This window comes from Acomys russatus, chromosome 15 (genome assembly GCF_903995435.1).
Source record: "Acomys russatus chromosome 15, mAcoRus1.1, whole genome shotgun sequence".
NCBI classification, from domain to species: domain Eukaryota; kingdom Metazoa; phylum Chordata; class Mammalia; order Rodentia; family Muridae; genus Acomys; species Acomys russatus.
In genome coordinates, this window is record NC_067151.1 from 260,784 (window position 1) to 286,256 (window position 25,473).

A 25,473-nucleotide genomic window follows, 5' to 3' on the forward strand; every position below is an offset into this window, starting at 1 on the left:
TGTTGCCCAGAGCAATAGGCCAAGGATTAACAAATGACTGTTAATAATGCTCTGGGGAGAGTTGAAATAGAAGGTTTAACTCTGAAGGTATGAGGTTTACTGGGCATCAGTGGACTAACCCTACATGGCTTAGGAAAATATAGGCACTTGGTCCAAGCATTCCTGCATTTCACTGGCCTCAAACAACTAATTTAACATTTCATGTTATAGCTCTTTTCACAAAAAAAAAAAAAGATTCTTAATGACAAAGTTATATTACATACATGCCATAGGACATTGATTTTAGCAGGAATTACACCTTCCCAGTCTGAGCAACCACCTCCTTGTCCAGAGTTTCATTAGAATGCTGATCCTGACAGATTCATGATTGCATAACTACCTGTCAAGGCCCCACAAACTCTCAAATACTTTTTAGAGGCAGATGGTTTATAGAGGTAGAAATTGAAACTTGTGCTATTTAGGACTATACTTGGTTCTTCAATTTGCTATCCTGCTTAGATAAGAGGTTAAAATAATTTTTGAAGTATTAGGTGAATGGCCCCATTGTAGAAACACAGGTGAGGACACTCAGCAAGATCCAAGAGCAGCGGGAGAGTACTGGCAGCCACTGATTTAGAATGGCAAGCTCTTCAGGCTCTGAAGATCAGAGTGGAAGAACACACTTGCAGAAGAAAAGCCCTGAGTCGTTCACTTAATTAAGGCACTAGCTGCTTTGTCTATTCAGCAAAGTGAAATTTAAGAAATTAATCTACAATATGGGCAAAGTAATAATGATTTCTTTTTCATATGTAATCATTCTCAGAATTTATTTCAGAGAATGTTTCAGTGTGGGAAAACTGGGAAAGAAGCATAGCAGAACAAACAAGCAAACAAACAACTCAATAGCAACACTTTCTTCCTCCTCCTGTGTATACTGAGGCAGAACTGAGAAAGACTGGTTAGATCTGGCTTTGCCAGCAGCTGACAGGCAAGCTGCTGTTCTGAATTTTAACAGTGGGAATTCCCAGTACTAGTTAGATGACAAGGCCTCACTGAGTACTTGACAAATACCTGCAAGAGTGTGTCTCTCACTGAACTGTGAAGAAATAAGTGAGAATGTAAAACAGATTTAGAGTCTGCAGGCACAGAACACGTTAGTTCCTTCCTCTTCCTGTCTCTGACAGGCCCTTCATTTCCCCTGGGTGCAAAGCTAATGGCAAATACATGGCTAAGAAAATGACTCATGAGTACAGTGAAGGAAAGAAGGAAGGAAGGAAGGAAGGAAGGAAGAAAGAAAGAAAGAAAGGAAGAAAGAAAAAGAAAGAAAGAAAGAAAACAGGTCTGAAGAAAAAGCATATATGTACTTATTTATTTTGAAATGCCTCAGTCCTTCATTCTTTTTTTGGGCGAGTTTAGTACAAAGCCAGATTAACTACAGAGACTAGAGAAGGTACACCATATCTGTAAAACACTTTAAAACATTATCAGACTCTAAGGATTTCAATGAGAATTATGAAGCTGGAGGGATACCAATTTTACTACAGATCCTTAATTCAGCTTAAAGTAAAATTAAACCTAATATTTTGCCACACATATGTATTCTCTATTTTTCCAATATTTTATTATAAACCTAAGTTCTTGTATACAAATTAAAATTTTGGGGTACTTTGACTATAATAAGTAACGTAAGTATCAAAATTAGACAAACAATAGGTCACTCCAAATTTGGCAGTATGAATTCTTATATGGAGCTTTTCAAACCAATCCATACAAATACACAAGCAGCTTTAATTTAGCATAATTTAGAGACACAGGAGAAGGAAAGTACATTCCAGAGCTTGTTCAGACTGAGCTCAAATTTAGAGGCCAGTGTGTCAGCTTCATTTAACCTGATGGGTGATTTCTTTCCTTTGTTTGTTAATATGCCTGAACTTCATGTTCCTACAAAATCTAATGGACTTTCACAATATCTATTGTCCAACTTTTCAGGAAACTTCAATGAAGCAGCAGTTTCAAAATAATTTTAAAATATACAAAACTCTATAGGAACTTGGACTTAAGACTTGACGTAAGGAAAATTAGACACTAGTCATGAATGAAGTATGTTGTTACTAGTTCTAAATTCTGATAGTCCAGGCACTTGGGGGAAAAGAGAAGTTAAGCATGCATTGCCATATTAGGATGCTTTTCCTGGCCAGAGGCAACTGGAGGGGGATGTGACTGAAGGCTAGTGATGAGAGGAATAACAGGCACATTCCTTCTCATTACAAGGGCTTAAGGGCAACTGCAAAAGCTTAGGCATCAGCAGCACACTTGTCAGAGGCACCAGGCTTCAATCTTTTGAATGTGAGCAAGAGATTAAACAGGACTTTCAAGCTACTCAGACAGATACAATCACCTGCTAACTAGTTTTCTGAGGCAGCACTCTGAGACTGCTGATACACAAGGCTCTGACAAATATACGTGCAAGGGGGAAAAGGTATTCTGTGGGTGTAAGACAACGTACATACATAAGAGAAAGGAGTATCTGAACATTTTTGCCTGCATTCCTATGGATTAACACCTAACAACAACAACACATTTTTAAGATAAGGTCTCACTGTGTAGTTCTAGCTGGTCTGGAACTGATTATGCTGACACGGCTGGCCTTCAACTCACAGATTTGTGCCTCTCCCTCCTGAGTTCTCAGATTAATGTTATGTGCCATCATGCCCAGAAATAAAGATATTTTAAAATAATAGTAAAATATATTTATATATTGGGATGGAAATGGCTCAGTATATAAGAGTACTTGTTGCTCTTGCAGAGGACCTGGCTTGGTGACTAGCAACTCTCAGTAACTCCATTTCCAGGGTATATGATGGCCTCTTTGATCTAGACGGCGACAAGGACTGCATGCGGTACTCATACATGTATGCCAACAAAATATCTATACACATAAATATAAGCAGATCTTTATAAAATTTTATGTATATATTTATCATTTCTACAAGCAATAAAACATATTAGTTTTAGGGTAAATCACAGTTACTGCCATCAGACAGTTGGTTCTTATTACTGCTAATAGGTACAAGTTTCATTAATCGCTGGCAAACAGGTGCTACTCCAAATGAATGGCCTTACACCCCTGTAGAGAAGGGAGGGCTCCTAAGATATGGAGTGAGATAACCTTATGCTAGCTAAATAAAACTAAACAATACATACAGCTCAAGTGGAAAAGCTTTTTAGTTAAGATTATCTAATGTATTCTTTCATTGGATTTAAATACATTGAACAGCCAACTGTTTAACTTTTCTACTTTTAACAGCAGAGAAAACAAACCCATTCTTTTGCCAGGAACAAGTGAAAAGGAGGCCAGTGTCTGAAACGCTGCTGTTAAATGATAAACCATGTTGGCAGCACAGAGGTTCAGGTTCTGACCGGAAAAGCAGAAACGTTTTCCAAAGGAACGCTTTGCACACACTCAAGCTACTTAACCACCCTCAATGCCTAGGGCCTCCATAATGCACAGTGTAGCTTGGCTTCTAGCTGTTAACACATTTCCTTCTCTTTAGTTGTATCCTGAATAATTCATTATGGCATGTGACTACAGGCATCTAAACACCCAGATTCTAGATTAAAAGCTAATTCCCTTTACATTATGAAAATCATGTAGCTTCTAGACAGCTGGTAGGCCATCAGATATATTTTAGAATTTGATTCATATTCTAAACTTGAGAATGGTTTTGCTTGCTTTCTGAAAAGAACAAACATCCTTCAATTAGAGTATAGCAAATGGAAAAAGCTTTACCCAAAGCAAAGGTTGAGACACACAGTGGAATTCTGCTAAAATTATTCCTCTCCTTTGCAAAAGCAACTGTCTTCAGTGTAAGGAGCAGAAATGTTTTATATGTTCTAAACATGGATATTATATTTCCATTCTGTCCATGTTTTGCATGTGTGTTTGTACCATATTCATTAACATGGGTATGCCCATGTGCATGTGGGGGTTCAAGGTTGACTGACATTTAGGATGTTCCCTGACTGTTTGCCACCTACCTTTCATTTGTGAAATACGGTCTCTCATTGACCCTGAAGCTGTCATCCATTAAGCTGGGCTGACTAGCCAACAAGTTCCAGAGATCCTCCTGTCTCTGATCTCCTGCTGCTGGGTTTACAGAAACACTCCAGCACTGTCAGTTCCCCTTAGCTTCTTACATGTGCCAGGGGAACTGAACTTAGATCCTTAGAATTGCAGGGCAGCACTTTACCCACTGAGAAATCTCCTAGCCTGACTGTACTTTCTCACAGGTGCAGCAGCACGTAAGGCCCGGGCATAGAACAGAGCTTTGTAACCTCAGCACTGCTGATATGGTAGGTTGGATAGTTAATTGTGAGGAACTGTTCTGTGTACTACAAAGTATTCAGCAGCGATTGTAGCTTCTACCCTTCAGATGCCAGTAGTACTGGCATCCCTCAGCTGAGACAATCAAATGTGTCCAAGCAGAATTTGGAAGGCTGAGGAAGGATGATAATGAGTTCATGGCCAGCCTGGGCTACATAACTAAGACCACCTTGTCTCAAGAAAACAAATTCTCTAGATGTAGCCACACATGTCTTGATTTGGGGTGGGGGCACCGGGAGTAGGATAACAGAATCATTCCTGGTTAAAACTACTAACTCAGGATATAAATTAGCCCAATAGTAAAGTATGATAAAAACTTAAATATCTTTATTCTTTGCGATGAGATTATAAATAGCTGAAAATCCCAAATCTTCAGGCAAATGACTATAAAGAATTTGATGTCTATGAAGAGAAAAAAGCCAACCTCCTTATGAAATGCTGTGAAGTTTCAAGCTTGACGTCAGCAATCTAACAAATGTTCATCTTAGCCTTTAAGACATGTAAGATTTTTTAACTTTTATAAATACTTAACAGAAATTAATCTCTGCGTGTCTTCTTCCAACCACTAGCACAAGGATCACAGGCCAATCTTTTACATGGATTCTGGGGATGCAAACACAGGTCTTCATGCTGTGCTGGCATTACAAGTGCTCCTACCCACTGAGCCATCTTCCCAGGCCCAAGAATGAATCTTCTGTTGATAACCAGGGCTAAGAAAGCCTCGTTCAGCTTATTCTAAAACACCTATTTAGTTCAAATCCAAGATATATTGTTAGAAGAAGAAGAAAGAAGCTGCTGGAGCAGGGGTCGGCTATGGTCCCCAGGCTTCTGGCCGTTCCAAGATGTTTCCTGCTTGTGACTCTGGCATAGTGCCAAAGGTCTGACATTAAAATCACCCCTGAACAGGTTTTATGGAACGTGTTGTTTCTGTCTACACTAAGTGTGTTACTTTTTCTTTCTTTCTTTTTAAATTTTTTTTGTCAGTTTTTTTATTATAATTTATGCAGGTAATATCTGGATTGTTATCCACTCACTTGTATCTTCCAGTTCCCACCCTCGCTCCCTCTCTATTCCCCTCCTCTAGACCTCTGACAGAAGGGGACCTCCTCCCCCACCATATGACCATAGCCTATCAGGTCTCATCCGGATAGCCAGCTTCACCTTCTTCTGTGCGCTGATGTGATAAAAGATAAAATCGGGGCAGGAGCACCAGTGTTCATGTCAGAGGCAGTCCCCACTCTCCCCACAACCTTGGAGAATGAGCTATCCATTGGCTATATCTGAACAGGAATGCGTTAGTTTTTCTAAAGGACCACAACCAGCAGTTTAAAAAAGAACTGCCTTTGCATATAACTGTTGGTTTTGTCTTATAAGGTTTTTGTCATTGTTTTTAAAAATTGCTTATTATATCAGATTGGCCTGAAACAGAAATATACCTAATAATTCAGCTGGTCAAATTCACTATTAATGAGCACTTGCCTAACATATTCAAGGCTCTGGGTCTAATCTATGACACCAGGAATAAAAGAAAAGAGAAAAAAAAATTTTCTGAAAGACATGTGGGCCTGTTGGGAGCACAAAGTTCTGGTGCTCACAGATAGCATGATGGAAACCAGGAAGCTCACACACATGGGTTGTCTTTTAAGAGGAAGAGATGTATAGCCTGCTTTCTGCCTAGAAAGCTGGAGATGAAGGTGGTTAAGAGTGTAAGTGACCTCTTCCCTATGCCAGACTCCCACATACAAGAGCAGACACAGTTAATAGCCTAGGTGGTCTCTGTGCTGTTTGACTAAGACCATATCAGTGCCTTCCCTACGCCCATAACACATGTGGCCTATGCACAGAACCCATCTTCATGAAGGAAGTGACGGCACTTTGAAAAAATTTATTATGCACATCGGATTGTGTCATCCTGAAAACTTTTCTCCAAATTGTATTGTAGTTATATATGCCTAAAATAAACTGCCCAGTACCAGACTCTAGAAATTTGGACCAACACAAGCAAATGATCTCTGTTGGACAAGACTTCTTTCTTGCCTCATATGGATTACACTGCCTGCTCTGGTGTTTGCAAAGACCCCCACAAGGGTCTATATCACATTACAGCTACAGATATATTTATATGCAAAAAAGAATGCTCCCAACTTACTCAATGCTCCACTCATCAGTTATGAAGATACATTTTACTTAATACATAGCCTTATTTTTAAAAAAATGAGACTTTGTAAGTAGAGATTGTTCACATAAACTTTGTTTATAACAACTTAACAAGGAATGTCAAATTATCAGGCTGGTTTCTTAAATGCCCATGGACAAAACAATTAATCCTTGTTAGCAATGGCTGCCAAACACTTTTTGTTTTCTTTCCTTTTTGTTTTTTCAAGACAGGGTTTCACTCTGTAACTACCCTGGCTGTCCTGGAACTCGCTTTGTAGGTCAGGCCAACTTCAAACTCACAGAGATCCACCTGCCTCTGCCTCCCCAGTGCTGCAATTAAAGGCATGTGCCACTAAGTCCCGCTGCCAAACACTGTTGAAGTTTACTCAGGTTTAAAAACAGAAGCTGTTTTTTCCTACAGTGCTGGAGATTGAATCCAGGGAATCACATTTGCAAAACAAGCAAGATGCATTATGCTTGAACTTAGCCCTAAGACATAAGTGTGTCATTCCTAGATCTTTTCTCAGTTCCTAAAAACTCACTCTAATTTAGATAAAAGAAAGTCACTTAAGGCATATACCTGGATCTGGACAAATACCGTATTTTCCAGCATATAAGGAATCTTTTAAAGTTTTTAATGGCTGGCTGGCTGGCTGTGCCTTGCCTGCAAATAGACACATGCCTGAGTCTGCTGCACAGGGTGTACACTGAAAGAGGGGTAGTCTTATATAGTGAGTATATTACAAACTTTATATTTTAACTGGAAAAGCTGGAGTCATCTTATATACCTAGTTGTCTTATATGCCAGAAAATACGGGACTTATCTAGCATGATAGAAGCTTGGGTTGATCCCATCACTAAACAACAAACCCATTTGTGGTGATTAAAAGTTCAAGGTCATCCTTGACTACACAGTGAGTTTGAGGTCAGCAGGGATAATGTGAGACCCTATCGCAAACACCCACAAAATACTTGTCTATTTTAGTTTAGGTTACTCTGATGTATCCATAGAAAAAGTGTGTGTGTGGAGAGAGAAAGAGAAAGAAAGAGAGAGAGAGAGAGAGAGAGAGAGAGAGAGAGAGAGAGAGAGAGAGAGAGAGGAGAGTTACTAGTGGTTTATCAAATGTATTAATAGCAGATACATACCATCAAAACTACCTTGGTCAGATGCAAGGTGCAACAGCTGCTTATACGTTTCAATTGAGGGTTGATAGACAAAAACTCCAGAATTGAAACAGTCAGGCCACCCTGGGTCTGGTGCTGCTGACAATTCTTCTCTTTCAAAAAGATCATCAATATTTGAGAGGACCTGATCCAAGGAGAAACACAAAGAAAGAAAGGCTTTGCTGTGGTATACCCTTCCTTCAGTTCTCCCACAGCACAAAAGATGATGACAGCTATAAGGCAACCTGTGCTTGCTCTCCTTCATCACTTGACAGTTTTTATGATAGTGGCTTTATCTGAACTTTACTGTCAAGTCTTGACAGCATTTCTCAAATGAATAACAGGTCTCCATTACTATGCACCTGTTTCCAGCCTTTAAAGCCACACTCACCAGAGTATCTGCATCCATGAACACACATTTAGAGTACTGAGTAAGTGACCAGCAATGGAGTTTCGTCAGTGTGACACCCAACTCAGGCCTCTTCATTAAGGTTAAATGAGCAGAATCGCCACTGTCCAAGACATCTACCATGATGACTTCATCAAAGACAGTCTCTAGAACTTTTCTGTAAAAATAAATTCCAGAAAACATCACATAGAATCTGCTCATAGCACATGATCCATTTACTTTAAGGCTGTTTCCGTACTTCTCTACCCTGCAAACATGAGACCACTGCTGCTTTGGCATAGCATACCCCCTTAAATCTGTCTTCATTCACTTCAGAACTATGTTCATGTGCACATGTAGTTAACTCCATAAGTAATGATAACTGGTTATGGTGCCACTTGACTTAACACATTATCACTGGAGAATTTTCACTTTTATTGTATCCACTGTATACCTAGAAAGCCATAAAAATACCTTTGAAACATGTGAATAATATTTGTTAAGCGTGTTATTGCTAACCATTGAGATGTAATATGAATAAATTAATAAAATATAAAAAAGAGTGTTATCGCTGTACCAGCCCATGTGTTTGACAATGACATTTTATTGGAATTGACTTGACTGACTTTTGCATATTTTAAATAAATGATGTTGGATAGTGTCCATATAATATGTGCTATGAAGCCCATAAGTAATCATGTCTGCTAGAACAAATAACCAAGAATTTCCTGAAGTTCTGTGTTTCTACTGGTTAAGTTTCTGTCAATTTGACATATGTAGTGTCATCTGGGAAAAGGAAACTTCAGCTGAGAAAGTGTCTCTATCAGACTGACCTATAGACAAATCTATGGGGCATTTTCTTGATTGATTATTGATCTGAGAGAGCCCAGGCCTCTGTAGGTGGTGCTATCCTTGGGCAAGATGGTTCAGAGTAAGCAAGCCATGGAAAGCAAGCCAGTCAGCAGTATTCTTTCATGGCCTTGAGAGATGAGGAGAATTAAAATTGGATTTCAGAGTCACTGGGACAAAGTTTAAGGAACTGGCCTTACTGCATTCCTGTCCGCTCATCAGATGTTGGTTCAGCGGCATTCCTTTCTGCCCACAGGAAATAGGGTTGTTAGGAAACCAGCACAGGGGGTAGGGGCAAAGAAAGCCACAACCCATTTTGGTGTCCTCTCACAACCAATCATTTTAATAGACAATATACTCTTTTGTATCTTAACAAATAGATGCTTGCCAAAGTGGTACTCCTCTACTGTGGGCAAGCTGGGAGGGAAAGGGACCTATAAACTGCCTTCAACCCAGGGCTCTGGGCTCTTCTCCAAATACCACTGCATTGGTGACAGCAGGAGCCTGGCTACAGCCGCCAATAAAGATCCTCTTGTGCTTGCATTGGTTTTGTCTCCTGCTGGTCTTTCGCAGGTCTCTCGAAATGGGCACAAGAGCCTCTGATTCAGTTCCTGCCTCCAGGTCCCTGCATTGAGCTCCGCCTATCTTCCCTTCATGGTGGATTGTTAATTGTAAGCCAAAATAAACCCTTTCCTCTCCAAGTTGTTTTTGGTCATGGTGTTTATCAAAACAAAAGAAAGCAAACTAGAAGACTGTTCCAAAAGAAATTAGGTTTAACTATGCAGTCATCATTGTTTTGGAACCCAATGTAACTGCTTTTATTAGGTCTTTAATACTACTTACTTGACCATAATGAGAAGCTCATTTTGGTCTTTGAGGTTTAAGAGTTTCAATGTTCAAAATTCATAAATGTGTGTATGTGCTCATGCATTTGAGTGCACACACATGAGAGCATGTGCAAGATACTGCTCATTCTCAGGAACTCTCTGGCTTTTTTTTAATTCTCTCATTGTTACTTGAAACCTACTGTCTAGTTTAGGATGGCTGGTTAGTGACTTCCAGGGATCCAACTCTCTGCCTCCCTGGTAATGAGATTACAGACATGCATCACCTTGCCCAGATTTTTATATGGGCACAGAGGATTGAACTCAAGTTTCCATATCTTTAGTGGTATGCTAATGAAGTATACACTATATCTAGCTAGAGGAAAAATGAATGATACAAACATATCACAGAGAAACATTTCACACAACTGGTGTTGCATTTTATCTCTCAAGTTAGGAAAAAATATATTTTAGTTCACAGAGTAATCTTGGTCTTTTAAAAGAAAATAGAAAGAAATGGTCAGTAGCACCAGTGACTATAGTAAATCCTTGTAGTGGAAGCCAAAATTAGATCTAGGTGTTATGCAATTCTTGCTTGAAGAAAAATTTTCTGGCACTTCCTAAAGGGCTATTTAAAATCAATGTCATTAATGTGGAAGATACATGTATAGAATTATGCATACATATCATATATAATGCCTTATTTTCAAAGGCCCTAGACATATGTTTACATTTTTAAAATGTAAGGTATTCTCAATTTCTAAGAAGTTCAGGGGAGACTGTACAAAGCTGCTGGCACCCCAAGGTATTTTTTAAGTTAGTCCCCAGATAACACAAAATTGAATTCTAAAAACTCAAAATGAAATAACACAATCAATAAGCAGCTTGTGCTTCTTAGTGTGTGTCTCCTAATAAAATTCTATAATAGTTTCAGAAAGATTAATAATAACGGATTTATTCTTATCATACATAAAGATCACTAGGTGACAAATGTCAGCTGGAAATGAAAATTGCTCAATATCATCTGAAGGTTTCCTTGTTTATAGGAAACAATATAATCCTAGCTTTATTCGAGCAAAGGAGTGCAAATGAGTGAAGACAGACATAATTTGGCAGGATCTCCCTCAGAAGACTCAATGAGGGGGCAGTTCTTCTCTCATCCATCCTTAGATGGAATTAGGAAGATGGATGGCAGAATGGCACCTCCCAGGGGGAATCCTGAGACATCTCCCAAATTCTAGAAAGAGATTTCAAATTTAGTAATCTTTAGCTTAGCATCCCTTTATCTGTCTCTACCTAGTGTTCAGCTCCCTAGTAACATATGGGCTCAGTGTCCACTGATGCCAGAAATAAGGGGAAGACTGATAGTGCCCCCAAGACAAAGAGACAGATAGGCAGGAAATCCTTACCTCATGGAGTCTGAAACCTGTGGGGTAATGAGCACAACCATCCTCCTGGTAGTCCTGTGCTGTTTCAATGATGAGCCCAGAACCAGTGCACCTTTGGCGTAGGCATCATTTGTGGTCAGCGTCACAAAGGCCTGATCTTAATACAAAGAAAAAGAAGCCTATCTCAGCTGGAAAAGGACTTTCCCCAGGTCTATTCTGAAACAATAGTTCAGGAAAGCCATCTTTTCAGAGATCAACTTTCTGTTAGGCAGCAGCCCCATTAGTGGGAGAACTCATGTAGTCATCTAGGAATAAGCCAAGACTGAAGTTTAGCAGGAATGACAGATAATCTTCAAACGGATCACTAACCAGAAAACTCAAATCCGAGTTATAGTATAGACAAATTCTTACATCAAACTATAGCTTAACACAGGAGAGAAGCTTAGGAAACTGACACATGGTATTTTCATCCAAGCAAGAGCCCCCTTACCCACCACCCCAGAAAGTAACTGAGCTTCTAACTAGATTGAACCTCCCACAGTGGCCTTAGTTCTTAGTGACTAATCACTGTTGGTGAGCTTAGAAGCAAACTAACAAACTTGCCTTTTGATGTTTCCTCCTGTGTTTCTCTCCTTTCTCTTCTCCTTTACCCACATTCTTCTCTGGGGATCCAATCCACATGCTTCTGAGCCCTTCTACATGTTAAGCAAGTGTTCCACCAACATGCTATGCACCAGCTTTTACTGTGATGAGCTAGGGCCTGACTGAACAGACCAAGCTGACCAAACAGCAACCCCATCTCCACTTCCCAAGCACTACGATTAGAGGTGAAAACCGTGGCCAACTGTGCCCCCCCCCCCTTCTCGTGGAAAATGATCCATATACCACCCTTCCCTCATTCTATTCTGCTCCCCTAACAGAGCCATGGACATGCATGCCAATTTCCCAAAGCCCCAGCCAGAACAAAAGGCAAAAGTGGATTCTTTCCCCCACTGAACAATCCTCATTATACCAGCCTTTAAGGTTTTCCCAGGCTTCTCCTATGATCATTGTGGGGACCGTTTCTAAAGGTGAGTTTAACATTAACAGTTAGTGGGTATCCAAAGGGTCAAACTCTGGCAGCAGTCATTTGGGGGGTGGGGAGACTGCTGCTCAAGAAGAGAGTTATGGGATGTTATCATCGCTGTCACTCTCAGGTTTCCTCATTCTCCCTGCCCATTATCCAATGTGTTTGCTAGAAGCAGTGGAAACTCCTCTGAGCAGCAAGTGCCGCGGGTTGTCTGGTTATCCGGTGCATTCCCCAGAAGCTGAACTGAAAGCCATTTTCACTCATACTATTAGGCCATCTTTCAGAACAAGCCACTACACTACTAAGATGTAGAAAGTTGTGAATTCCCTACCTCCATTCAATTATACTCTGTAATGACACCTGATGCATCCATCAACCTAGGCCTGTCCTTGCTTCTATTATCCTCCAAGTATTCTGAGATGGTAACATTTCAAAAACCCTTTTGCCCCAGAAGTACTTAAACTGAGCACAATGACTTGTGTTTTAACCGCAAGTGGAGAAAAGTGTAATATGAATAAGATTGGAAAATTACAGGATGTAATATGAATAAGATTGAAAAAGTACAGGATGCAACACTATGCTTTCTTAAATAAAATTAACATAGGGAGCAGTTATAAACACTGGCTAAAACACCAGACTTTAGACAGCTGGGTGCTTTAACCTTCAGAGGGCAGGTCAGTTGCTGTCATGACCCAGGCTACAGCTTCAAATGTTGGGAAGGACCAGTTACCTCTAGTGCCCAGTCCTGGGGCTCATTCTCCCAGGGCCTGACACCTCGCAACAAGTGGCGTAGAGGCCCGCCCAGGGCGCTAGCCGGGTTTCCATCTAGCAGCACCCGGCCTCTGAGGCCTAAAAATAGGCTCAAAGCGGAGGCCAGAGCAGGGCCGCAGCCCGGCTTTAACGCCCGCTGCTCCCGTGTTAAGAGCCCCGAGTACAGGCTCCAAGCGATCTTAACTCGCCCCGCGCCCGCCCCACCCGCCTGGCCCTTCCCGGACGCCGGAGGCGGAAGCAGCGGCTCCGTGGTGCAGTTCCGCACGGACGGCAGCCGGAGACCACCGCGGTTTCCGAGCTATCCCGGGCTTCCCCGGTTAGGGGCGGCCGTGCTGCCGGATCCGGTCGCGCGGGCGTACCTGTCATAGTGCGGCCGGGTGGGTCGGTGGAGCCGGGCGCCGGCAGACGACCGCGGCTAGCAGGGAGGTAGGGAGCCTGCAGCCCGCAGCTCTTAAAGCGGCGGTCACGTGGCCGCGCAGGCTCAAGCTCAAGCCGCAGCCGCCGCGGTGCGCACCGCGGGCGGGGCGACCCTGGGGCCGGTAGGCTGCTGTGCCCAGAGGACACCTGTTGGGGACTGCACAGCGTCCAGTCCTTCCGAGCCCTGGGTAAGAGCTGTGTGGCCTGAGGCGTGAAAACAAAGGGCAATAAACCTTCAACTAACATATCCGCCCCCTCCCTCCTCCCCCCCCCCCGAAAGTCATGCATGTTACAATAATCCTTTTGAGCTGCCTAAATAGTAGAGAAGGTTTACTTCTATTTTCCCCTTTCATGCAACCTATGGAAACTTTCCACACTGTCACAATGTTTTTTTGTTTGTTTATTTCTTGAGATAGGGTTTCTCTGTGTGTAGCCTTGGCTGTCCTGGACTCGCTTTGTAGGCCAGGCTAGCCTCAAGCTCACAGAGCTCCGCCTGCCTCTGCCTCCCAGAGTGCTGGGATTACAGGCGTGCGCCCTAGTGCCAGGTTCGGTTCGTCCTAATAGTTTTGTGGCACTAACGTAAAAATAAAATAGGTATTTGCCAAATATTTAGAAACTTAGCACTGCTTGTATCAAATAGTTAAGACCCTTTTACCAAGTCAAGGATATAGGTGGTACATATTACCATATACCTGTCCGTTTACAGACAGAGAAACCCAGAGTCAGAAAAGTTAAGGTACTTTGCTGTGCTAATAAGCTGCATGTGGAGAGGTAGGATTTGGACCGTAGGATTTTCAGATCAACACATTCCCATAGAAAGCCCTAGTGCCTTTGGCATACTGGTTCTGGTTCCGGTAATTCTGCTTAGGTAATTCAGTTGTTCCTGTTAATCTATTTCACAAATCTTGAAGGTCAGTTTGTCATTTGGCGGGGGAAGTTGAGAAATAGCTTTCTAATATAGCCACGCCTTGCACAGTTCTCCATCGCATCCTCTCAGCCCACGAACAGTAATGGTTCCGCATTGGTGGTTCAGTGTACTGCAAACTCTCAATAATAAATAGTTGTAATATCAATTCAAGTCAGGAAATAAATGCTGAAAATAGGTAAAAGTCGGTCTGCAGTCCTCAAAATATTCCTCAGCTTACAGTGCTTGCTGAACTTCCAGTTTCCAACTTTATAATGGTGCATAAGCATTATACCTCATCAGAAATTACTTTGAATTTTGATATTTCGTTGGCTAGTATTATGCAATACAGTATTCTTCCATGATGCCAAACAGCTGCTCCAGTTCCCAGACAGCAGTGGGAATATTAAGGTAAACAAATAAACACTACTCCTTTGCTAGGCTGTGGCACTAGGTACTAGATGTAGCAGGATATTCTAGATACTCACAAAGGGTCTATAAAGATACAGTCTCACACTTTTCATATCTAGAGCTCATCTACATCACTGCTGCTTGGCATGTGGGCCTAGACCTCCTCCAACAAACTCAGCAGATATGAGTTGAGATGCAAATTTTGGGGCTTAAGTCCAGGTCTCCTAGAGGGGAATCATTTTGAAAACTACAGTCTATTTTTTAATTGACATACATTTACTTTGTACATTTGTGCAGTACTGTTGCCATTTCAGTTAGGCTTACAATGTGTTAACGATCAGGTCAGAGTAAATATCATATCTATTACCAGAATAGACATTTTTTCTTTTTCTTGCTTGGGCAATGTTAGGGCTCAAACACAGGGTCTTGTATATGGTAGGCAAATGCTGTACCTCTGAACTCTACTCCTATCCCAAAACTAAGGTGATTATTTTTGTTGTTGTTTGATACAAGGTCTAGTTAATGCAAGAATGGCTGGCCTCATATTCCTGACCTAAAATGAGTCTCTTCCTTCAGATTTCTGAGTGGGAATACAGAGATAGAGTCAGAATCTTAAGGACAGAGCCTAAGAACTAACTTTTGAAGTGTCACCCTTCACGAGAATCTCTTGCGTTCTTTCTTATCTTTCCATGCCTGCTGTGGCTTGAAACACCAATGGGTCACATAAGTAGGACCTTCCATTACTTGACATGGACTTCATTTTCAGGAGACAGAAATGTGGGGCACAGGGAAAACAGTTTTCCACTTATTCAAACCCTGTGTGCTTAGGAGAATTGCACTCTTTAGTGGGTGTAAAAGATATGCTTGAACTGTGCTTATATAGAGGAAGGGAGACAAAAGTAGGTGCTTCACGGTCTGAATTGCTCTCTTCTGTGATAACAGATGAAGCATTTTTTTTTAACACAGCATATTTCTACTATAGTGTAGCCATTAATTACCTTCTACTCCCATCTGAGAGTTTTGTGGTGGGCTTTCCCAAAATGCAGTGCTGGAGTTCAGAAGGCAAAGCCAGGGGGAAGAGGCAGAGACAACTGGAAAGTGGAGTTCCACTTAGGACCAGCTGTTGGCTCTGATTCCGTGAGGATTCTACTTTATTAGTAATTTATTAAAGGAATATACCTCCCTTACAAATGGGACTACCTTATACAAGAGGGAAAGGAGATTAAGGGGAACAAGAATGAACTCTTCTGGGTATCAGTTCCTTGGGGCAAATCCCCCTGCATATATCTCAGGAGAATAGCAAATGCTCTATCTGACAGAAGAAGCCATACTGTGGGAAAAAATAAACCTTGTCACAGGTGGGAGCAGTCTTGGCGGGCTTTACCCTTGGGGCACCCCATGAATACCTTGTGACAGACTGAGTGGAACGATCCTGGGTCTGGAATTTAGGAAGCAGACCTGGGAACCCCACCTGGACTATTGTCTTTCTAATGGACCCTCACCGGGAGAAGGAGACGGTCCTTCCCATGTGACTCAGGCAGTTGGGGAAGAGAGAATAACAAAGTCAGCTGGGCGAGAGAGCGTGAGAGCAGCGGACCAGCTGGACCAGCACGCGGGCCAGAGAGACACCTAAGGACCCATCCCGTGGAACGGCTACTAGAAGGTTCACTCTTTTGTCCCTTTAACCTTTTTCCTTCTTGTATAAGCTAGTTGGGTTGTATAATAAAGTTTAATTGCTAAGAAACAGAGTCAACACCATACCATATGTGGACTGAACCTGGAGGAATCCACCAAGCTCACTGCCTGCCTCCAAATCCTCCATCTCCCTATGCCATCCTGCAGGAAGTTCCTACCTCCCTCAGATTCCCCAAAGTCCCCAATGGTCCTTTTATAATGCAATACCCCTGGCAGAGTCCTAGGAGCCTGTCTTTTGTCTTGAGCAGAAACATCGCCCCTGCCCCCAGTCTATCTAAGGTCTTTATCAGTTTGCAGAGACAAGGTCTCAGTGGGGTCAAGCCACCCAAGACTGCTTTCTCCTTGGGCCCAGTCTAAGGCAAAGTTACATTCTCTCTACAAACAGCTCTTCCACTTTTCCTGTTACTTAATGATACATTCACATTAAGTTTACTGAGGCTGATTAGAAAGACAGAAGGTGAAAGGGACCCTAGAAGGGCAAGAGGCCCTTTACTCTTAGATCTTGTTTGTAAGAAACTTCAGTACAGTTGATAAAACCAAATTACGTGACAGAAAATACATGGAAATTTAAGACATTCCAAACAAGGATGTGAGAGACAGCAATATGTTTACTTGGGGCAAAAGTATCTGCAACCTTGTATTTTCCTATAGTCTCTAAATCTAAATAACCCCCCCCCCGCCCACCTAAAACTATATTATGGCCTAATGAGATGGTTCAGTGGGTAAAGGTGCTTACCACCAAACCTATCAACCTGAGTTCAATGCTGAGGAACCAAAAGCAGGAGAGAACTGCTCCTGCAAGTTGTCCTCTAAACTCTACAATCATAATTATGGCAAGTTCCCACCCTCTACCCTTCCACAGTACACTAAATTTTAAAAAATGTAATTATAAAAATTAAATCACAGAAAAACATTTATAATTATACTCATAAAACAAATTTACATAAATGAGCTTGTATGCTTTTACTTAATTTCTAAAATTTACTTTCATTTTTAATTTTGCATAATCTTCATGTCTTGTTGTAAGTTATTTTCTTGAAACATGACCTCAGAAAGCCTCTGAATTATAGAACAGCCATTATAAAGACAATAAAGTGCAAGTCTCCCTTAAGAAGCACATTGTCACTTGGCTGTACCTTATTCTTTCTCTGAACACTTCTCTATGACTCCCTGCTCCTAACATCTGTGCTAAAAATATCTTTTTAAAAGATTAACTTAGTTTTGTTTTAAGTGTGAGTGTTTTACCTGCTTGTATATCTGAGCATCATGAATTTACACTACCCATGGAGGCCATAAGAGCAGGCTTGGATCACCTGGAACTGCAGTTATAGACAGTGTGGCTGCTATGTGGGTACTAGGAAGCAAACGCAGATCTTCTGGAAGAGCAACCAGTGCTCGTAACCTCTGAGCCATCCCTTCATCCCTTAAAAATATCTTTTAACAACCTTCAACTTTTGTTTCACACTGGCTTATTCAGAAATTCTGTTCTGTAGTGATCCAAGAATCTGGCTTTACCTGAGTCAAGGTCACTAAAATATACTCCCCAGCAGCTGCACAGAGCCCTGGCTACACCCAGTTGCCTCTGATATTACCACTTTGAACCAATATAGATATTTTGAGATTGTTGTTACAACCTCTCAAAGTAATTCATTACCTGAGTCCTCTCTGCATTGAGTTTCCATTAGATGAGATAGCAAAGACTTTTAAACTGTGACATTCATGCCAATTGACTAGAAAGCCTATTAAAATGTAGGTTTCAATTTAGCAGCTTAAGGTAATTCTCCCAGAAAAGTCTCTATATCAACTTTATGGAACAAATTTGAATAATGATGTAGATGGACATTTTTGGATTATTAGACATTGAAGGAAGAGTGTAGATATAGTCTGAGATTTTAGCTTGCTGATTTTTTTTTTTGTGAAACTTGAGCTAGCCGAATTATTAACCTCTTCCAAAAAGGATTTGAGCTATATTATACATGGGGTTGCCTAAGTATTAATCTATTAAAACTTTATTAAATGAAAATATTTAGCACCCTTAATGCAGAATTCATATTTAACTGCATCTGAAATGCTCATGTAATTTTTTGCTAGGATATTTACCTACCTAATTGTGATATCTACTCTTGGTTGTCAACTTGACTACATCTGGAATTAACTAAAATGCAAAAATGGAGGGCATTCCTCTGAGGGATTTTTGCTTAATATAAAGTAAGAAGATCCACTATTAATCAGGATCTTGATGTTCAAAGACACACATTTAATTCAGATCTGTTAAGAAGGCTAACACCTTCCCCTGGAGCCTATATAAAGACATAGAAGAAGGAAATTTTTGCTCTGCCTGCTTGTTCTTGCTTTACTAGTAAGTCCATTCCTTCACCAGCATGAGGGACTACTTCTTTAGGATCCCAGTGTATATTGAAGACCAGCTGAGACATCTAGCCTTGTAGACTGAAAAACTACTGAATTCTTGAACTTTCTGTTCATAGACACCCATTGTTGGATTGGCTGGACTACAACCTATAAGTCATTCATATATATATTCATTCTGTAAGTTATATTTATTGATCTAGAGAATTCTGAATACTATAGATTTTTGGTAGTAGAAATATGAATAATATAGTTTTGGTTCTTCAAGAGCAACAGAAGTATAAGGATGACTCTTATATATTTGGAATAGGCTTTCCACTTTGCCAATACATACAGTTACCCAAGCCGCTCCAGTTACTGAAACCTTTCCTGAGAGCTCAGAGAATAAAAGCCCAGTGGTGTCAACTATTTTATAAATCTGAGGATATAAATGTATTTGACTATTCTGATTCAAACTTTTGACAGTTTGTGGAAAAATACAAAAACAATCCTGACTGATTGCTTCTAGCATCTCTGGACAAATTGGCAAAGGATAGGAGTGAGCTCTGTGATAAAAATTAACCAACTTCCAGCATGGAAAATGAAGTATGACAGTGAGTTTGGTAATAAAGTTGACCTACTCCAGATAAGTATAAGCAGACTAATGGCTTTTAAGTGTGTCCTGGAAAAGAATCTTTATTCCAGCAGCCACAGAGCTCAAGCTGCAGAAAATCAAACTGAAACCTTCATTATAAGGTTGGCTGAATTACAGTGAAAATACAAGTCCCTTGCTCGGAGGGTATTGGTTGTTAAAATGAGGGAAGTAATTGGTAAAGAATGAGATCCTGTAACTTAGGATGGAGGTGTGTGAAAGGACGATATTGAAGCTGAGAACTTTGAACTCTTAGATTGTCAAGGGTTTCTCTTACCTGAGGAAGTACCTCAGCAGAAGATGTATTCACCCTCACTGCCTGAAATGTTGGATTTTTCATCTTCAATTGAGGAAATTAATATTTTCTCATCTGATAAACCATCAGTGACCTTCTCTGAAGGAAATGACAGGTAAGAGAATACTGATGTCCATCAGGACCTCCCAATAGTTGCCTCTAGACCTATAAACAGACTTAAGGCACAACAGGCTCCTAGAGGAGAAGTAGAAAGTGTGGTCCATGAGAAGGTGCACTGTACCACTAAAGAGCTTAACTAGATAATTCATTCAAGTAGAAATCTTGAGAATATGTGTGGGAATCCATTTTAGAGTGTGGAATAAGCACATCTTTAATCTCAGCACTTGGAAGGTAAAGGCAGATGGAGCTCTGTGAGTTCGAGCTAGCTGGGACTATAGAGTGTGTTCCAGGACTGCACACAGAGAAACACTGTCTCAAAAACAAAACAACAACAATGGGGGCGGGCGGGAGGGATAATGGTAGAAGGAACACAAAACTGGATTAGGCTGAGTTTATTAATGTTGGCCCTCTGAATGGAGATTCTAGGTTTAATATAGAAGCTCACACAGTTAAAAGCAAGAACTAAAATATGTTTAAATGGTTGACTGAAGCATTTGTCTCTAGATGGTCTACAGAAAAGGAGTTGGAGATGCTTGATATGTCTTGGCTCAGGAAAATTGCAATGTAAGCAATGTAAATACTTTGTATAAAAACTAACCTTCTACAATGGGAAAGCCCAGAAGACACAACCTTTCATAAGTCCTATAAGATACCAAATGGTAAGAAGGGCTCTAGTACATTTGAAGAATTTTGTTGTCACCTATTTTCTGGTGGCAGGACTTAGGGTCAGAGATGCTGCTGCTCAATTAGACAAATTAAATGCCATGGGTTTAATTGGGCTCCAAGGTAGCAGCAGTCACTGAATCACCAAAGGCAAGATGATTGTGGTTATTGTAATGGACAACATAGACAAAACAATATTCATAATGGCCTCAGAGCAGGCCAAGTGAGTTTTATCGTAACATGACTCGTAGGGATCTTTTGTACTTGCTAATCAATTATAGTATTTCCAGGCATGAAATACATAAGAAGCCTACTGAAAATTTGTTTGATCTGAAGAAGTAGAAAAGAATCTCAAAGAAATTCTTTGGCATTTGAAAAATTTTGAAAGTGGATCGTGACAAAGGGAAATCTCAGCTTATGAATCAATTTCCAGGCTTGAACCAATTTGGAGATGCAGAAGCCCCTGAATGAAGAAATGGACAGGATCCCCTGAGGAAGGACATTGATAAAAATATCTAAATTTTACTATTAGCCTTTTTGTGGTCCTTCCTCGGAGGGACGTACAACCTTATGCATACAGCCTATAAGGGTAACTGTACACTTGGGGAAATGAAACAGTTAGACTTCCCAGGGGCTACTGGATACTGGCTTTAAAGAGATACTGATTCTGGGAGATACCAAGAAGTATTTTGATCCTCCAATTCAAGGAGAGGCTTATGGAGGTCAGGTGATTAATGGAGTTTTGGCTGAGGTCCAGCTCACAGTATATCCACTGGTGCTCCAAACTAACTGTGGTTATTTCCTCAGTCCTATAATGTATATTTCAGACAGATATACTTAGAAGTTGGCAGAATTCTTACATTGGTTACTTGACTTATGGAGTAAGGGCTATTATTGTTGGAAAGGCTAAATGGAAGCCTTTACCTCTGCCAAGGAAATAGTGAACTAAAAACAGTATCACATCTCTGGAGGAACTGCAGAAATTAGCTCTACTTTCAGAGCACTTGAAAGATGCAGAGGTAGTGGTTCTCAACATATCTCCCTTTAACTCTGGTGTCTGACCAGTGCAGAGGACAAATGGATCACAGAGAATGGCAGTTGACTATTGAAAATTCAATCAGGTAGTGACTCTGAGGTGGTGTCCTTATTTGAATGGATTATCATATCTCCCGTTACATGGCATGCAGCTATTGATCTAACCTGTCCTTGAACACCAAAAGCAATTTGCTTTTAGTTGGCATGGCCAGCAATATACATTTATAGTTTTGCCCTAAGGATATGTTAATTCCACATTCCTGTATCATAACTTATACAGAAAGGATAGATATTGATAGTCTGTCCCTTCCATGGAATATCACATTTGGGTATTATATTGGTGATATTACATTGATTGGACCAAGTAAGCAGGCAATAGCAACAACTTCGGACTCACTGGCAACACACATACACATCAGAGAATTGGAAATAAATTCAACCAAAATTCAAGGGCCTTCTGCCTTAGTGAAATTCTAAGAAGTCCTGTAGTGGATCTAAACATGTTTTTGATTTGATCCCAATTGTTGGATGTTAAACAGACTTGTGAGAGAACAGGTGATGTTTGTCCACTAGAAGAGGAACCACTCTTGTGGGGGCATGGTCTTTGCCAACAGATAAACATTCTAGTACAGACTTTGAGATGAGATATATATTTGAGCCCAAAATAAAAGGTTGGGCTTTTTTGGCTTTTTGTTCTTGGCTGTTCATCGCTCCAAGAGAGAACCATTCCAGTGAATGCTACCAGGTTTTGGCTGCTGCTCCACATTCTAGCTGCTGCAGTTGCAGTCACTTTGCTGACTGCTGATTTGCTGTTTAACAGGTCTTCTGGAATCCTGCTGACTTTGCCAGTGGAATCCCTCCAAGGAACTGAGTCTAAAAAGGTCTACTTCTCCTGTTCCGATTAACCTCTTTTCTCTCCAATATAAGGTAGGTGGGTTTGAAGGGATGTATAAGCATTAAAGAACTTCAAGTAAAGTAGGTTTGAAAAAGTTCAAAGCCTACAGAGTCTACTGGTATGAAGCATGTGGAGATATTGCTTCCAAAGTGCAGGATAAGTTATTGCATCTGGTCCCTTCCTGTCAAAGACATAAGGGCAAGTCATAGAGGCTTTGCTTGACAAAATTCTAGAGACCTCCAGCTACCCAGAATGATCTCTAGACATCCAGAACAGCTGTTGAGGCTTTGCTTGGCAAAGTTCCAAAGATCTCCACTGCCTTTAAATATTAAGTATGGCCCAGGTGTAACTTTGCCTAAAAAGTACTTTGAAATCTAATTTTTTTCCTAAAACTGCCTTTCTCTTTATTTCTTTTTCCCACAGAGAGTGTTGGAAGAAGGCATCCGGACAAAGGCTTGAAACAATGAGAGAGTCTTGGCATTGACAGGTGTTTGCAGTCAGGCAGAAATGACTTGAAACGAAAGTTAGGACTATGACATAACAGTACCTGGCTAAATACTGTTAGTTGTAGAAAAGTTTCTTTAGAATCTTCTTTGAGAGCAATAGAAGGTGGGCTTGTAACATCATGCTTTACAGATATTTTACAATAGAGGACCCCTTGGCAGTTAGCCTAGGCATGGATAGCACACCTGTTGGTTTAGGACTGGAAGTAACTCAGATCTTTTCTGTGTTGAGAACGTTTAGTTTCAAGCTATGTTGCTATGACAATCATAGAACAAGAGCCTTAGCCCAGGGAAATATGTGATTAAGCATTTCCAAGTATTGTTTAAGAAATAATAATCAGGTCATGCTTACCATTGCATGGATATTGATTGATTTTTGCTGTATGTTTTATTGTAGGTTATACAGAACTGTTTGCATTGTTTTCTTAGATTGTTTTATTGCTCTGTTGATTTTTAAATGCCCCATTGATTGTAAAAGATGAGAAAATCATGATGTAATGTGTAATTGAAAAAATGAAATTCACTTTAAATAAAGTACTGGGGTTAGCCCAGGAGAGAAGGAACGAGTAATGAAGGAAAGCAGAAGAAAAATAAAGTTCTTCTGGGCTGCAAGGCCTTTCAGTTTTTGGACTGCAATATATGCCTGGGTCTCCATATTTCTTTTTCCCTCTATTCTTCAATCTCTTCTCGATGACTAGTTCCTATAGTGACTTGTTCACTAACAGTTGGTTTCCTTTAGCCAGCTGTTCACTGCTTGCTCAATTCTCCCTACAGCAGAAAGACCAAGACTTTCTCTTCTCTTTACTGGTTCCTGGAGCTGGTCTGTAGGACCTCCCATCACCAAAAGAGAAGCACAATATTTGGTGGACCTATTTGAATTATGGAAACAGCACATTTCTTAGTTGGGTGTGTTACTCAGTCACATATACCACGTGACTTGGGAAGGTGCTAGCTTTCTGTGGGGACTGGAAGAGAAGAAAGCTTTCCAATAGGTCCAGGCTGCTGTGCCGGCTCCTATCTTCGACTTGGACCATATGATCCAGCAAACCCAAAGGTACTTGATGTTTAAGCACCAGATTAGAATGCTATTCAAAGCCTTTGGCAGCCCCCTATAAGTGATTCACAGGAAGAGACCTTTGGAACTTTCAAGCAAGACTACCATCATCTGAACACAATAATAGTCCCTTTGAAAGACAGATCTTGGCCTGCTATTGGACCTTGGCAGAAACTGTGGTACGACTCAGAAGTCAACAGCTACAGTATCACACCCCCTTTCTGGGACAACCCTGAAAGACATCAGTGAAGACAAATCTTTACAGTGGGCACAAAACATGGCCACCCATTTTTGTTTGAAAGGAAAAATGGCTAGATATATGATTGCTCACTGATTTATGGGCGGTAGTCAATAGACTGGGTAGACGGACATGGATTTGGGAAAAGCATGATTAAAAAAAGACAGCTGAGGAAGAAGTATATGGATGGATTGCTCCAAATGGCTAAAAGATGTGACAATAGTTGTGTTCCGTGTAACTTCAGCTGAGGAGGAGTTCAAGGATCACGAAGGTAGAGTAACCCATTCTCTGGACAATCAGCCTATTTTCCCAGCAATCCTATCAATACCAAATATAGCCATGAACAATGTAGCCATGGTGGTAGAGATGGGGTTATGCTCAGGCTCAACAACATGGATTTCTATTCACCAAGGCTGACCTGGCTACTACCAACCCTGGAGACCAGCAATGAGCCCCAGAAATGACCCCAAACAAACATGCCAAACTGAACATGGAAAATCGCAAAAGGCCTCAACCCTACACAAAGGTCTATCAGCAACTGAGTAAAGCTCTGACCAGGAGAGGTCTTCCCTAGAGAAGAGCATGTCAACTGCTTGTTCCATGCCAAAATGTCTGCCCTGAGAATATGCATACAAATAACATATGAACTCAACAGGTTATATTTTGCACTATATATGTACACGAATAAATAAGTATGTTAAGAAAGTAAGTAAGTAAGTAAGTAAATAAATAAATAAATAAATAAATGCAGTAACAATTGATGAAAAAAGAGGCCATGAATTTGAAGGAGAGTGTTGAAAGGTATATGAGAAGGTGTGGAGGGAGGAAAGGGAAGGGAGACATGTTGTAATCTCTAAAACAAACAAACAACACCTTAGAAGTGGAGAAATAGTTCAGAGATCAGGAAGTAGGTTCTCTAGGGATAAGAAAGGCTTTCTGCTGCATGACTTTAAAAAATAAAACTTTAAGGGAATTCATTGGATAAAGCATCTGTTAGCCAAGCCTGACATGAGTTTAATCCATAGGTCCCACATGGCTGAATGAGAGAACTGACTAATTCAAGTTGTAGAACTTATTGTTTCTTATTAAAATTGGTTATGACTTAATATGAATGATACAACATCTGTGTATCATGTCATGGTGGAGAAGAGGGTATGTTCCTACATGCAATAAAGATAACTATTTCCTATAAACATACCAACGCCATCTGCTTCTGTTTGGTTTCCTTTCCTACAACCTGCTCTCAGGGATCCATCTGAGAAGAATTAAAAA

At 40.7% G+C, this 25,473-nt stretch overlaps 2 protein-coding genes across 4 annotated transcripts in view; one reads left to right on the forward strand and one right to left on the reverse strand.

Moving 5' to 3' along the window:
* The window catches only part of Gyg1 (glycogenin 1), a 33,511-nt gene extending 20,022 nt beyond the window's left edge, over window positions 1–13,489 (reverse strand). For 2 of the 3 annotated variants that reach the window (XM_051156964.1, XM_051156963.1), the window contains exons 1-4: window positions 13,333–13,489; window positions 11,155–11,290; window positions 8,076–8,250; window positions 7,667–7,829 (exon numbers count right to left, since the gene is read on the reverse strand). In XM_051156964.1, the coding sequence (XP_051012921.1) occupies window positions 7,667–7,829; window positions 8,076–8,250; window positions 11,155–11,290; window positions 13,333–13,339 (481 nt within the window). In that variant the 5' untranslated portion in view covers window positions 13,340–13,489. The remainder of the gene's footprint in view (window positions 1–7,666; window positions 7,830–8,075; window positions 8,251–11,154; window positions 11,291–13,332) is intronic. The other variant, XM_051156965.1, reaches the window with a different exon arrangement.
* Hltf (helicase like transcription factor) overlaps window positions 1–25,473 on the forward strand; it is a 674,625-nt gene that overhangs the window by 90,958 nt on the left and 558,194 nt on the right. The window lies entirely within an intron of this gene.